We start from the raw sequence: 13,487 nt of genomic DNA, 5'->3' as shown, positions 1-13,487 counted from the left end.
GAACACCATACAGGCCTTCCGTAAGGCTGGCCTGGCACTACTGGAAGAATGCGCGTCGCAGAACATGCATGTAGTACACGGTGACGCCACGACGGCGAAACTTTTGACGGAATTTCCAGAAGTTTTCGAGCAGAGTTTGGGTTGCTGTAAGGGACCACCCGTGAAACTACACAAAAAAGATGCCGCTCTACCACGCTTCCTCAAGGCTCGACCGGTGCCATACACGCTTCGGGAAAAGGTGTCTGCAGAAAGCGACCGCCAAGTACAGGAAGGAGTGCTTTCACCAGTGAGAGTTTCCGAGTGGGCTACGCCCGTCGTGCCCGTAGTGAAGCGAAACGGGGATATTAGGCTGTGTGGAGACTTCAAGTTAACCGTGAATCTGGCGACACATCTGGAACAGTATCCGTTGCCAAAAATTGAGGACATCTTCGCATCTCTGTACGGCGGAGAGGTGTTCACTACTTTGGATTTACGACACGCGTATAATCAACTTCCACTGGACGACGAAGCACGAAAAATGGCTGTGTTGAACACACACAAAGGGTTGTTTGCATACAACCGCCTCGCTTTCGGCATCGCATCTGCTCCAGCTTTGTTCCAGCGCCGCCTCGAATCCGTTCTGCAAGGTCTTCCTCGCGTCAAGGTGTACTTGGACGACATCATTATTGCTGAAAAGAAGAACGACGATTCAACTCTCCGGCAAGTCTTCGAGCGACTGCGCGACAACGGACTCAAGTTGAACCTTGACAAATGCAGGTTCCGCGAGAAGCAAGTTACGTTCTTGGGCCACAAGATCGACGCAACTGGCTTGCACCCCCCTCAGAATATGGAAGCCATCACCGCCGCACCAAGACCAGAGACGGTGAGCCAGCTAAAATCCTTTTTGGGTTTGATCACATATTACGCAAAGTTTTTGCCGAATCTTGCAACCACGTTGGCTCCACTCTATAGGCTGTTGGCGAAAGGGGCACGGTGGCAATGGGCAGCCGAGCACGATAAATTCTTTCAGGCAGCCAAGCGCGCTATGGGGGAAGCGGAACTTCTCGTCCACTACGATCCCGAAAAGCCGTTGCGGCTTGAATGCGACGCTTCACCAGTGGGGGTCGGCGCGGTGCTGTCACACCGAATCGGGAACAAGGACCACCCCAGGTCGTTCCGTTCGAGAGCTCTGACGCCGGCTGAGCGGAATTATTCGCAACTGGAAAAAGAAGCGTTGGCCTTGGTGTTCGGCGTTACCAAGTTTCGAGATTACTTGTTGGCAAATCATTTCACTCTCGTGACGGATCACAAGCCACTGACCGGGCTGTTTCACCGGGAACGGCCAATTCCGCACATGGCCGCGGGAAGAATCCAGCGCTGGGCCCTGTTGCTGTCGGCTTACCATTATGATCTCGAGTACCGCCCAGGACACCTAAATGCTAACGCAGACGCGCTCAGTCGCCTACCCTTACCGGGCTTGGGTGAACGCGAAGGGCAAGAATCAATGGAATACGTGCTTTATACACGGGGCCTAAATTCCATGGCCCTTTCCGCTCGGCAACTAGCGGACCTAAGTCGCTCGGACGATAAGCTTCAGCGGATCAGGGGGTGGATCTCACGCGGCTGGCCACGGCACTTATCGGCAGCACAGCAACACCTGATGCCGTACTTTTCTCGCCGTAACGAGCTCGCCGCCAGCCACGACCTGGTATACTGGGGCCATCGAGTAGTGTTGCCGGAGGCGGCGCAGCGATGCATGCTAAAGGAACTGCACAACAGTCACCCCGGTATCACAGCCATGAAGCGCACAGCTCGAGCGCTATTTTGGTATCCTGGACTAGATAGGGACATCGAATTGTTAGTTCAAAGTTGCCCTCAATGTGTTCAATGCTGGCCCATGCCAGCTGCTGAGGTTCCGTCTCCATGGCCAGCGAGCAACAAACCATGATACAGGTTGCATATGGATTTTGCAGGCCCCATCGATGGCTACCAAATTTTCGTTTTGGTTGACGCCGAGACAAAGTGGATGGAGGCCATACCTTTAAAGACCGCCACAGCAGAGACCACCATTCAAATACTTGAGGGTATTTTCGCACGGTTTGGCCTACCATACTGCTTGGTATCGGATAACGGACCACAGTTCACAAGTGCCACCATGTCTAGTTTCTTGCAGGAAAGCCATGTGAAACACGTCCGAACAGCCCCATACCATCCTCAGTCAAATGGGTTGGCGGAGCGGGCCGCACGGACGGTAAAAGAAGGGCTTCGAAAGAATTCAGCAGGGACATTGCAAGAACGAATAATCAAGTTTTTATTCCGTTATAGAACGACACCTTTGGAGCGAGGGAAATCGCCAGCGGAACTGCTCTTTGGTTTCAGTCCCAGAACCAGGCTGACGGCTTCACTCACGGACATCAAGGTCACAGAAAATGATTCCGGTGAACCTGTGCCAGCAGTGACAAAATCACCAACACGTTATCAACCAGGAAAGCCTGTATGGTCGCGCCAGTTTCGGTCTGCTCAGAAATGGATGCCTGCGACTGTGGTGTCCACGACGGGAGCGCGCATTGTTACTCTAGAAACACCGGAGGGATCGCAGCGCCGCCACGTGGACCAATTCAGGCCTCGGCTCGACGTGGGGTCGTCCCCTAGCAAGCCGAGCCCAGTCCGGACCCCTGACGAAGCTCAAAGTAGCTCTGAGGAGGCAGAAGATCATCAAGGTACGGAGACACGGGAAGTCCGCTCTCAAGCTGAAGACCAACCACCACGTCGCTCGACACGCCCACGAAAGCCACCGGATCGTCTCACTTACTCCAGCTTAGGGGGAAGGGATGTAGTATTATCAAGTACGCGTGATAAGTTATCAAGCACGCAGGCTGATGTATAGCTTGAGCCAAGACTGTGTCACACGTGCCGCGTGTCATGCCAGTCATGTGTCATGTGCCAGCAACACCCGGCAATAAACGTTCTTTGTTCTGCCACTACCCACCGGCTACGTTCCGTTACTTCAGATGGAAAGTTGCGCAAGTTTATATAATTACTGAAAAGCAGAGCAGTATGCATTTAAAACCGATAAGAAAAGCCGGTCGTCAGGTGCACATTAAACAGAAACACGCCTACCAGATTTTACATTCAGACACCAGGCTTGAAATGAATGGAGACGTAATGAATCAAAATTGCACGTTAGCGCTAAGCAGCGGGGTAGCCCTCTGGTGCTGCCAAGACTTTTTTTTTATCACTGCTTATAAATAGCTTAATGAGCAAGGCGGGTTCTCGACGGTGATTTTCGGGCACCCTCCTCTAGGCGTCGGAAAATATGCAGGGGCCTTGAAGCGCGCCGAAAGTTCTTCGAACGTCTCCCTGAGTATCTGAAGAGCATCGCGAACTTGTGATTGAAACCGCTTGCAACCATGCTTTTGTAACACTTCGGAATTCGACTGCCATCGGTCCAAGCAAGTGAGTTGCTGCAAAATACAGCACGAAGTCGGTTTTCTCGTAATCACTGTGGGAAGAGTAGAACTACTCTATAACAAAAAACTATACGATGTCGTCACCGTCTACCATGGTCAACTCCATGGCCGACTCTAGTCTCGTTAGGCACTAAATCGACCGCACACAGAAAATACACGGGAGAACTCATCACCTCCACGGTGGGCAGACGACAAGACCTACCTGCACGCGCTCGTCTGAAAATTGTCGCTGCTGACGCGCTGGACCTGCACCACAGAACTGGTTCAGCACCGCACTGGCACCAGCACTTTTTCAGAATTGGTGCCGTGAAACAGCGCTGAATTGAATGCAGCGATAGTGCAATGACATCTTGTGAAGCGTGAATTCAAAGCAAACAAAAAGAACAGGTGCAGTTGAAAACGCCAATGCCTGAGAACTTGGAGGCCGTCTAAAAATGCTTACTTACCGGTACATCTGCGTCAAGTTTATCTTGTGGCGCACCTCTGCTGCTGTGTGATCGAACACGAGGGTCCGCAACGCCTCCGCGATTTCCGCAAACACTGCGGCGTTGCTCTGCTGGCGCCTCAAATGATTTAGGCGGTCCTGCCAGCAGTCGTTGAGAGCGGCTGTCTTGCACTTGCTCCACAGTTTGCGCGCCGATGAGCAGGAGGACGCCATCCTGGTTTACACTGACGGCGAAGCTTGGAGCGTCATGTAGAGATTATTTTCCAAAATGTTTGCATATAAGCAGGCATAGTACATGAAAATGTTCTGTCATGCATTTTCATCAATTACAACAACAAAAATTGTGGTTTTGCTTTGTTAACTAGTGTTTGTTTTTATAGCTTGGTGAGAGCGAGAGTGCTTTCGATTGTGCTTAGAACCTCGAGCACTCTTGAGTCGGCATCGTGTCAAGCAGGATCGAGCTCGATTGCGCTTGAAAGTGGCCGTGTGACAACCGCCGATCTGCATTCAGTTCGATGAGCATTGACTCAATGAGGATCAAAAGTGTCCGTGTGACAAGGGTATAATAGGTAACGCCCTTAAAAAATGAGGCTGCGCAGTGGCGCGGCCAGGAGTGCTCGCGCCTGGCCGTCCGCCATTAAAATCGTTCTGCAGCCATCTGTCATCACATCTCATTCATAGGCTTGCCGTCACGTAGCATTTTGTGTGAGGTGCTGGGGTCCGTTCATCGCCATCCTGGTCCCGGAGCTTCGGAGCCCTGCGCCTGAGGGTCTTTATGTGTACCTGGTCGCCCCGCCCGGCTGTGGCACAACCCACCGGACCTGAACCGACCCCGCCGCTCACCCCAGTCCCGTCCCCCGCCCTCACCACAAGACACGACGAACTGACGACGTTGCCACGACCAGAATGACCCGTCCGCCCCGACACGCTGCCCACACATGAGGACACCTACCGCCTCCCTGGCCCTGCCGTTAGGTGCGTCCAAGGGCCTCGGCCGTCGAATCCTAGCAACCTTCGGCCCGCATGCTTCGGGGACTGGGACTCATTCGCTGATCGTCTCATCCACTGTGACGGCAAGCCCTTCACCTCCTTCTTCTGTATTCAATCACTTTTTAAGCCCATCGTCCTCTACAGCATTTCATCTTCACTGCCGATCTTCTCGTTCGCGGTCGGGACGATCCCCTGGCGGCGCAGTTGCACTGGCAGGAGTGCTCGCGCCAGGCCGTCCGCCATTAAAATCATTATTTAGCCATCTGTCATCTCATTTCATTCATGGGCTTGCCGTCACGTAACAACATAACTAGGCCACCACAGCACAGAGGCTGAGAGAGGATATAAAAGCCTTATATGCGAAGCACATACATTGCCTGTGTTTTCCGCTCGGATTTTAATCAAATGCATTGCTGTCTAGAGCTAATTATGGTGATTTTGATGCTATGTACTTTAGCAACAAGCTGCGGTAAGCCTTAATACGCGCGCAGAACGGTCTAAATTGCGTTTTTGGCCAAAAACGTAGTGCTGAACTGTACATTTACGACCTGTACTCCACAACCACAACAGCTGTTTGCCTTTCGTTTTTTTTTCTGCGGATAAGGTGGTTCTAGCTCTAGCAATTGGCGGCTGCACATTAGAGCCTGTTGAAAAGAAATGTAGAAGGGCATGGCTCACTTCGCTTTTTATTGGCGGACAGCGGTGACGTGGAATTGCCACTCATCCTTTCGCTATGTGTCTTCGATACTTACACAACATCACATAAGCTCGTAAACAAACGGCTACGATGTGAATCTACATGTACGTGCTTAACAGTAATCTTTACAACTCTCGTTCGAGGCGTATCGAAGCTCGGGTTACTTGTTTATGCAGTAGCACAGCTGCCGGCCGTTTCGGTGGCACAAAACCTTTTTCTCATTGAAAACAGTCTATCCGCTTCGTCACGGGCAGCGGCGGTGCTCTCACAGGCCTTAGACGACATCTTGCGCTTCAAACTGTGAGTACTATTGCAGTCGAGGTCTTCTCGCGCGATTTTCGCGTGCTGCTATGCTGCGATTTGCCCTCCATTAGTCTCTTTCTCAGTAGTTAGTCCGTTTAGTTCGAGCACGGCGCGCATTTGTGGCAAGAAGAGTGTCGTGAGCAAATTTAGGGACTAAGGGGGGTTTTGAGGACTTGAGTTTTCCTTGCTCCCTCCTGGACCAGTTTTTTTTTCGTGGGGAACACATCTTTATTTCTTTAATAGAACCCTCAGCGTGCACATCAAGCGCTCCCTGACGCAGTCGAATATGCGCACACCAACTTAAAGCGGCAGACGCCCCAACGCACACAGATTTCTTCAGCGGCCCGCATGGACTTCATTGCCAGGAAAGCCGGCCTTGAAATAATAATGTTTCAGAGGATAGAGGGTGACATACTGCATTTATTTAGTGCCTCTGCATTTTTTTATGTGCGCTCAAGCAAATACGGGAAGCGGTACATGTGCATTTGGTGGTGACCAGAGGATCGCAGTATTTTGTCGGAGAATGAGTAGGTGGCCAGACTAATGCCGGCTACGACTTCATTATTCATGGCCGCCTTTTCCTGAAAGGAAATCACCTCGCCGGATCTCGACACCGTCGAGAACGCGAAACACACTGGCAAGCTGTCAAACCAAGCGACGATGTCGGGAAAGCTAAAACTCGACACAGCACTAGAACCACAAAGCGCTCGCAACGGACCGTGTGCAGCGAAAAGATTGAATGGGGGAACATGGATCCCCATTTCAATACACTGTAGCGCAGCAAAAGACGAGGACACAAGAGACGAGAGACGAACACCACGAGCGCTAACTTCCAACAAATTTTATTCTCCTGAAGCATCACATTTATACGCCAGAAAACAGTAATCACACGTGCGAACAGTATCGATTTCTTAGAAAAACGAGCTCCTTATCTGAGAGGAGAATGGAAGGTGTACTTGCACACGAGCATCCTGACCTATTTATCTTTTCGGCTTCAATGATTTCGCGCGTTAACCCTTATCTACTTTTTCCTATTACAAGTCTTTTATCAAAGAAAGGCTTACAGGGTTTTGACTTGCATGCGAGAATGTGGTCAATCAGCAAATCCGCCTTGCCCGTTTCTGACGTTACGAGCGTGTTCCATTAGGCGCTCGTTCAGACATCTCCCCGTCTGGCCGATATAGTGTTTCCCGCATGACAAGGGAATTTGATATACAACACCTTCATCGCACGTGACGTAGGGCTTCTGGTGCCTAGTTGCGCATCCGCGCGCTTTGTTGGTGTTGGTTTTTCCCAGTTTGCACAACGTTGCAAGTTTTTTCGGCGCCGAGAACACGACGGTCGCATTCGCTCGTTGACCAATTCTTTTTAAATTGTGGGAAATCTTGTGTAACGAGGTCAACGAGCGAATGCGACCGTCGTGTTCTCGGCGCCGAAAAAAACTTGCAACGTTGTGCAAACTGGGAAAAACCAACACCAACAAAGCGCGCGAATGCCCAACTAGGCACCAGAAGCCCTACGTCACGTGCGATGAAGGTGTTGTATATCAAAATCCCTTGTCATGCGGGAAACACTATATCGGCCAGACGGGGAGATGTCTGAACGAGCGCCTAATGGAACACGCTCGCAACTTCAGAAACGGGCAAGGCGGATCGCTGGTTGACCACATTCTCGCATGCAAGTCAAAACCCTGTAAGCATTTCTTTGATAAAAGTCTTGTAATAGGAAAAAGTAGAGAAAGGTTAACGCGCGAAATCATTGAAGCCGAAAAGATAAATAGGTCAGGAAGCTCGTGTGTAAGCACACCTTCCATTCTCCTCTCAGATGAAGAGCTCGTTTTTCTAAGAAATCGATACTGTTCGCACGTGTGATTACTGTTTTCTGGTGTATAATTGTGATGCTTCAGGAGAATAAAATTTGTTGGAAGTTAACGCTCGTGGTGTTCGTCTCTCGTCTCTTGTGTCCTCGTCTTTTGCTGCGCTACAGTGTATTGGAACTATGTACCAACAAGCCCAAAAAGCCACGCTACTGATCTCCATTTGCCTTGTGGATTTTGTAGAGACGAAGCCAGATTTCTGCATTGCACTGCCTCGCGTGGTTCATTGCGCCGTGTGGCAGATTTGTCCGAGTTTCGGCGATGTGCTTGCGTGGTAACTTCGTTGCACCGAAGGCGACGAATCGTCCGAAGAAATGTTTGATACGGGACCAGCTTGAGGCGTGCAAAGCTATACGCATGTTTTCTGCGGTACTGGGGTGGAGCGGGTTATAGCGCGACATATTCAGTTGGCCACATCGAATGGGTCCGGATCTGCTGAACACCGCTACAAATCGGCATACTCAGCGTATTATGGCTAGCGGAGCTCTTTTGGGCACGGGTGGATGTTCGTCGTTTATTATAAAAATATTACTTCGGCTATATGAAATATTAAAGTGAAGCAAGTATAAGTCAGCGCTCTGTTACCTTAACATACTGAGAGGTTTGGTTTCCTAATCAGGGCAAGTATCGAAATCAGTTTCTTGCATATTTCAAGTCAAGTCAGATTTATTTACATCATTGTGATGTGGGCTGGCTCAGGTAAAAGCGAACGATTTTCGCTCGAGTGCGCCAGAGCCCTCCTACAGGGCGTACACCATATGCAAAATGAAAAAAGAATCCATACACGCTAAGATCTCTGGCTCCGGACAGGTCGCCACTGGAATCTGAACCTGGCAACATTTAACGCTAGAACCTTATCTAGTGAGGCTATCCTAGCAGTGCTGTTCGAGGAACTAGCGGCCATTAAATGACATGTCATAGGGCTTAGTGAAGTTAGGAGGACAGGTGAGTCGTATACAGTACTAAAGAACTGGCACATACGGTGCTATTACGGATTAGCAGATAGACGAGAACTAAGTGTGGGATTCCTCATCGATCATGATATAGCTGGCAACGTAGAGGATTTCTATAGCATTAACGAAAGGCTGGCAGCTATCGCAATTGGGCTTAATAAGAGGTGTAAGCTGATGGTGGTGCAGGCCTACACGCCTACATCCAGTCATAATGAATAGACTGTTGAATGCTTCTAAGAAGACGTGAAATCGGCAATGAATTTGAATTTGAATTTTTAATTTGAACATTTATTTATTCCACACAAAAAGTGAAAAGGGAGGGTGGAGAAAAAGCTGTTTTAACACAGGTTGACAGCGCTCCATCCCCTAAAGGCAAAGGCAACAGTAACAGCTTGCATATATCCCGTTACAAGATTACAGAAAAAAAAGAATAAATACTGCATACAAGAGTACAGGTTTCAAAGCCTAGAAGTTTACAAAGGCACCAGGTAAAGAACAATATTTTTTTTCCTTTTTTATTACAGGAAAAAAAGAAATATAAAAAATGAAAGATTCGGACAAATATACATGGAAGAGAGACATACATACGCAACGCATATGTCTAATGCAAAAACACTAATAATTTCAATGAAATGAAAAACTTATCCACATTGATTATTTTTCTTGACATCACAAATGTTCACTATGACATGATAATATCAGTGAAATGCGGTTGTTTTTAAGCCTTTCCACATCCACGCCTTCCTAGTGGAAGCGGTTAAGAATGCTTGGCAGCGTGTGCGCAATTCTTTTTTGGCCATAACATGTACGCGAAAAAGGAATGTTCCAGGGTACCCGATGACGATAGGGATAGACGCTGTGTGTGCTCTCTAAGTTTGCCTGTGCTAGGAATGTCTCAAGTTTCCCCTTAATTGCTCGCTTGTAGCATCTAATTAACTTGAAGCTATATATGTCAGTAGCTTTTAATATATTGTTTTTGAGGAAAAGTGGTTGAGTGTGTTCCAAGTAAGGAACATTCTCAATTGCTCGTATTGCTTTCTTCTGCAATAGAATTAAGCTATGTATATTCTTTAATGTCGTGTTCCCCCAAATCAGTGAGCAATAATCAAGCTGCGAATGAATTAATGAATTATAAGGAAGTTTTTTTACGCCCGTTGGAAACGAGTGAGGGCACCTATTTAAAATTCCGGTAGCTTTTTGCACTTTCCCGCAAAGAATCTTGACATGTTCGTTCCAAGACATGTCATCTGAGAAAGTCACCCCAAGTGTTTTAAGACTTTTATCGTACGATATACTAAATGGTCCTAATCAGATAGTATTTGTCATCATGACGCAAGTCCCTCGAGCCCTAAAAAGGGCGCACTTTGTTTTTGCCTCGTTGATAAGCAGGTTGTTTCTTTGCGACAATTTTTGAAGCGTATTGCAAACGGAGCTTGCTTCGCGAAGCATACATGATAAATCTCGGCCTGCAACATGCACAGTACAGTCATCGGCGTAGATTACAAATTGACATCTTGGGATTGTTTGAACAACATCATTTACGTAGTACAAAAACAATATGGGACCTAGGATACTGCCTTGTGGAACGCCAGTTTTTATTTGTCGAGGGCTTGATTTATGTTCGTTAATTTCTACAAATTGGGTTCGTGAGTGAACGTAAGATTTTAGAAGCTGGAGCGATAGTCCTCGGATGCCATATCTTTCTAATTTTGTGAGGAATAAGTCGTGGTTAACGAGGTCAAAAGCTTTACTGAAGTCTAGGTAAATACCAAGCGTCATTCATTTTTTTTTCAAAGTTATCTAGTATTATGTCTTTCTGAATTAGTAAGGCGGTTTCTGTAGAGCGATTTTGTGTGAAACCATGCTGACTTTCTGTTATTAAATTATATTTGCTAGAGAAACTATCCACTCGGACCTTAATTACCTTTTCAAGGCCGTTAGAAAAAATTGGCCGTATACAGACTGGACGATAATTACTCATATTGTTCCTATCTCCTCCTTTGTGCATAATTGTCACTTTCGGTACCTTCATGCTCTGGGGAAAAACGCCTGTTGACAATGCAGTGTTGAAAATATGAGCTAATACAGGTGCAATAAGATCCACTACATGTTTAACTGGTCTGATTTCGAAGCCATCTACATCTTTACTGCGGCTGTTTTTGAGGCTCTGGATAAGCGTTTTTACTTCTGAGGTACAAGTGGGTTGCAAGAATAATGTATTTAAATTCATTTGGGTAATAGTGGGGGCATCATAATCGTTACTGCCGACTCCTATATCAGTAAAAAGTTATTAAAGTGGTCTGCGAGCTCTTTCTCTTTGAGAAGCGTATCGTTTATTGTCAGGCTGTCAATGCGGCTGAACTCATCTTTCCTGTTTAACACACTGTTTATCCCTTTCCACAAGATATCGCTTCTTTGTAGACAGGTTTCATCAAATACACAATAGTAATAGTCATATTTTGCTTTTTTCGTTTCTTTATTTACTTTATCTAGAAAAGCTTTATATTCTATCCATTTACTGATGTTTCTAGATTGGATAAAGCATTGACAAAGTTCATTTTTCTTTTTAATTTGCTTAAGAAGGTAATTTGTGATCCATGGCCTGCGTGCTCGTTTTGTTTGATGGTGTATCTTTAACGGAAAGGATTCAAAGTAAAGTTTCCGAAAAATGCTCAGGAATTTGTTATAGGAATCATCAGCGTCTGTGAGCTGAAAGATATCGCTCCAATCAATCCGGAGCAGTTTCTGCCTGAAACTTTCTAATTTGGCGGGCGAGATATCAGGATATGCGATTACATCTGCTTCTTTGGGCCTACGAACGCTGCGGTGCTTTATAAACAAAACTGTGATCGCATGCGGTCGCTTATGTCCGCACATAATGCTCCCGATAGTATGACTTCTGACGACGAGTTCGTAAGGGACATGTCCAGCAGTGAAGATGTAGATGCAGTGATACGCGTTGGCGATGTAATTACATTGCGAAAATTATTGCATTCAAGGACGGATATAAATTGTGCCGCTGGGGTTGAATTTTTAGATACGTCCACATTAAAATCACCTCCACAGGTTAGCTCATATCTGTTGTCATTTGCATATGATAAAAGACAAAAACACAGATACGTTACAACTAGGTGGACGATATACTACCGCAAACAAATTCCTGCCCGTTCTTATGCAGAGAACCTCTAAATTATCATTTATAACTAAAAATTCTACCTTTACGCTGTCCTTGAACACTGTCTGGATTGCGATGCCCCCTCCTCGTAGGCCTTGGCGATTTAAGTAGTGATGTTGATAACCGGGCAAGACTAGAAAATCAGAATAGTTTGTGTACCATGTTTCGCTGAACATAATGACATCAAACGAAGCCACATGATTCTAGCAATACACCTATATCATCGTGGTTTGACGAAACAGATCTGGTATTTAAGTGGAACAATTTGATGCACTTAGCTAGGTTAATCCCAAAGAGATCCTTTATATCTTCCGGGAGAATACAATCCATGATATCGGCCACTTATACATTAGGCGATGTATCGGCACAGGTCATGCAGATGTCACTTTCGCGAAGAATTTGTACAATCGGTGACGTCTCAGTGCGGCGCGCTAAAATGCTGCCGTTTCGGGTCCAGACAAACTTCAAGTTGTGCTCACGCTGGCGCGCACTAGCCATCTCAAGCAATTTTTTCAATGTCGGGCACAAGTGCTCATTTATGTACACTGGAGAAACGTTTTCATCTAGAGAAACATTTTCATCTTCACTTGAGAGTCCTAGCGTCTCATTGGTAAGTCTTTTCTTTCGCGACTTCTCAAGGACCTTGTCTCGCTTCTCACGACGTTGAAACTGCACGATGATGTTTGTTTTGTCTTTCTCTTTTGTTTGCACTCTGTGGCACACGTCTACGTCGTTGTTAGATATAGCTTCGGCAATGACGTCAACAATCATTCTGAGCAGCTCGGCAAGATTTTCATTGGGTATTTGTTTGATTCCTTTGATTTCCAGATTTCGATTTCTGGAGTACTGTTCTAACCCGACCGTGGCGGCTGCGTTTTTATGGAGGCAAAACGCTAAGGCGCCCGTGTGCTGTGCGATGTCAGTGCACGTTAAAGATCCCCAGGTGGTCGAAATTATGCCGGAGCCCTCCACTACGGCAGCTATTCTTCCTTTCTTCTTTCACTCCCTCCTTTATCCCTTCCCATACGGCGCAGTTCAGGTGTCCAAAGATATATGAGACAGATACTCCGCCATTTCCTTTCCCCCAAAACCAATTATTATTATTATTATTACTGTTCTGATTTCACCAAGTTTATCTGGTATTCAGCCAGGTCCTTTTCAAGCGAGAAAACCTTCTGCCGAAGGCAGTCGTTTTCTTTCTTAACACAACTGTTTTCTTTTAGAGTAGTCTCTAGGCGTCGGTTTGCATCATCAAGTGTCTCACTCATCTCATTCATGCTCACTTTTATCTCTTCTAGTTCTGTACGCAGTCAACTTTCCTCTTGTCTAATGTTTCCCTCTAGTGCACCCCTTAGAGCTTTGCATTCCAGTTTCATTTCTTCTTTGAAATCGCTCAGTAGTTTTTTCACTTCTTTAGTCATATTTTTAGGAATACACTTCCCACACTTTTTGCAAACCTGCGTAAAACAGCTAGAGGCAACAGTTAAAGGCAGCAGTGACAGCGGTGCAGAAAACCTAAGAGAAATAATGCGTAGTTAAAAGAACTGTGGACTAACCTGCATGATGCAGTGAACACGAGTAAGGTGGTGCCCTCAGCGT

General features: G+C 46.9%; 1 protein-coding gene across 1 annotated transcript; it reads left to right on the top strand.

The window, feature by feature from the left end:
- The first annotated feature begins 517 nt into the window (after positions 1-517).
- On the top strand, positions 518-13,218 carry LOC144133998 (uncharacterized). Its single transcript, XM_077667022.1, has 4 exons — positions 518-861; positions 1,537-1,665; positions 2,305-2,699; positions 13,187-13,218. The coding sequence occupies exons 1-4, from the start codon at positions 518-520 to the stop codon at positions 13,216-13,218; spliced, it is 900 nt and encodes a 299-aa protein (XP_077523148.1).
- Positions 13,219-13,487: the final 269 nt, after the last annotated feature.

This window comes from Amblyomma americanum, chromosome 5 (genome assembly GCF_052857255.1).
Source record: "Amblyomma americanum isolate KBUSLIRL-KWMA chromosome 5, ASM5285725v1, whole genome shotgun sequence".
NCBI classification, from domain to species: Eukaryota; Metazoa; Arthropoda; class Arachnida; order Ixodida; family Ixodidae; genus Amblyomma; species Amblyomma americanum.
The sequence above is the reverse complement of the archived record's forward strand: the minus strand, read 5'-3'. Positions and strand labels throughout refer to the sequence as shown.

Excerpts from the sequence above, each read along its gene's own strand:
- LOC144133998 (XM_077667022.1), top strand. The coding sequence starts at position 518 with ATGGCTGTGTTGAACACACACAAAGGGTTGTTTGCATACAACCGCCTC. Across the intron at positions 1,666-2,304 it reads TACTTTTCTCGCCGTAACGA|AACGACACCTTTGGAGCGAG; the intron begins GCTCGCCGCCAG and ends ATTCCGTTATAG. Across the intron at positions 2,700-13,186 it reads GGAGGCAGAAGATCATCAAG|TTCTGTACGCAGTCAACTTT; the intron begins GTACGGAGACAC and ends TATCTCTTCTAG.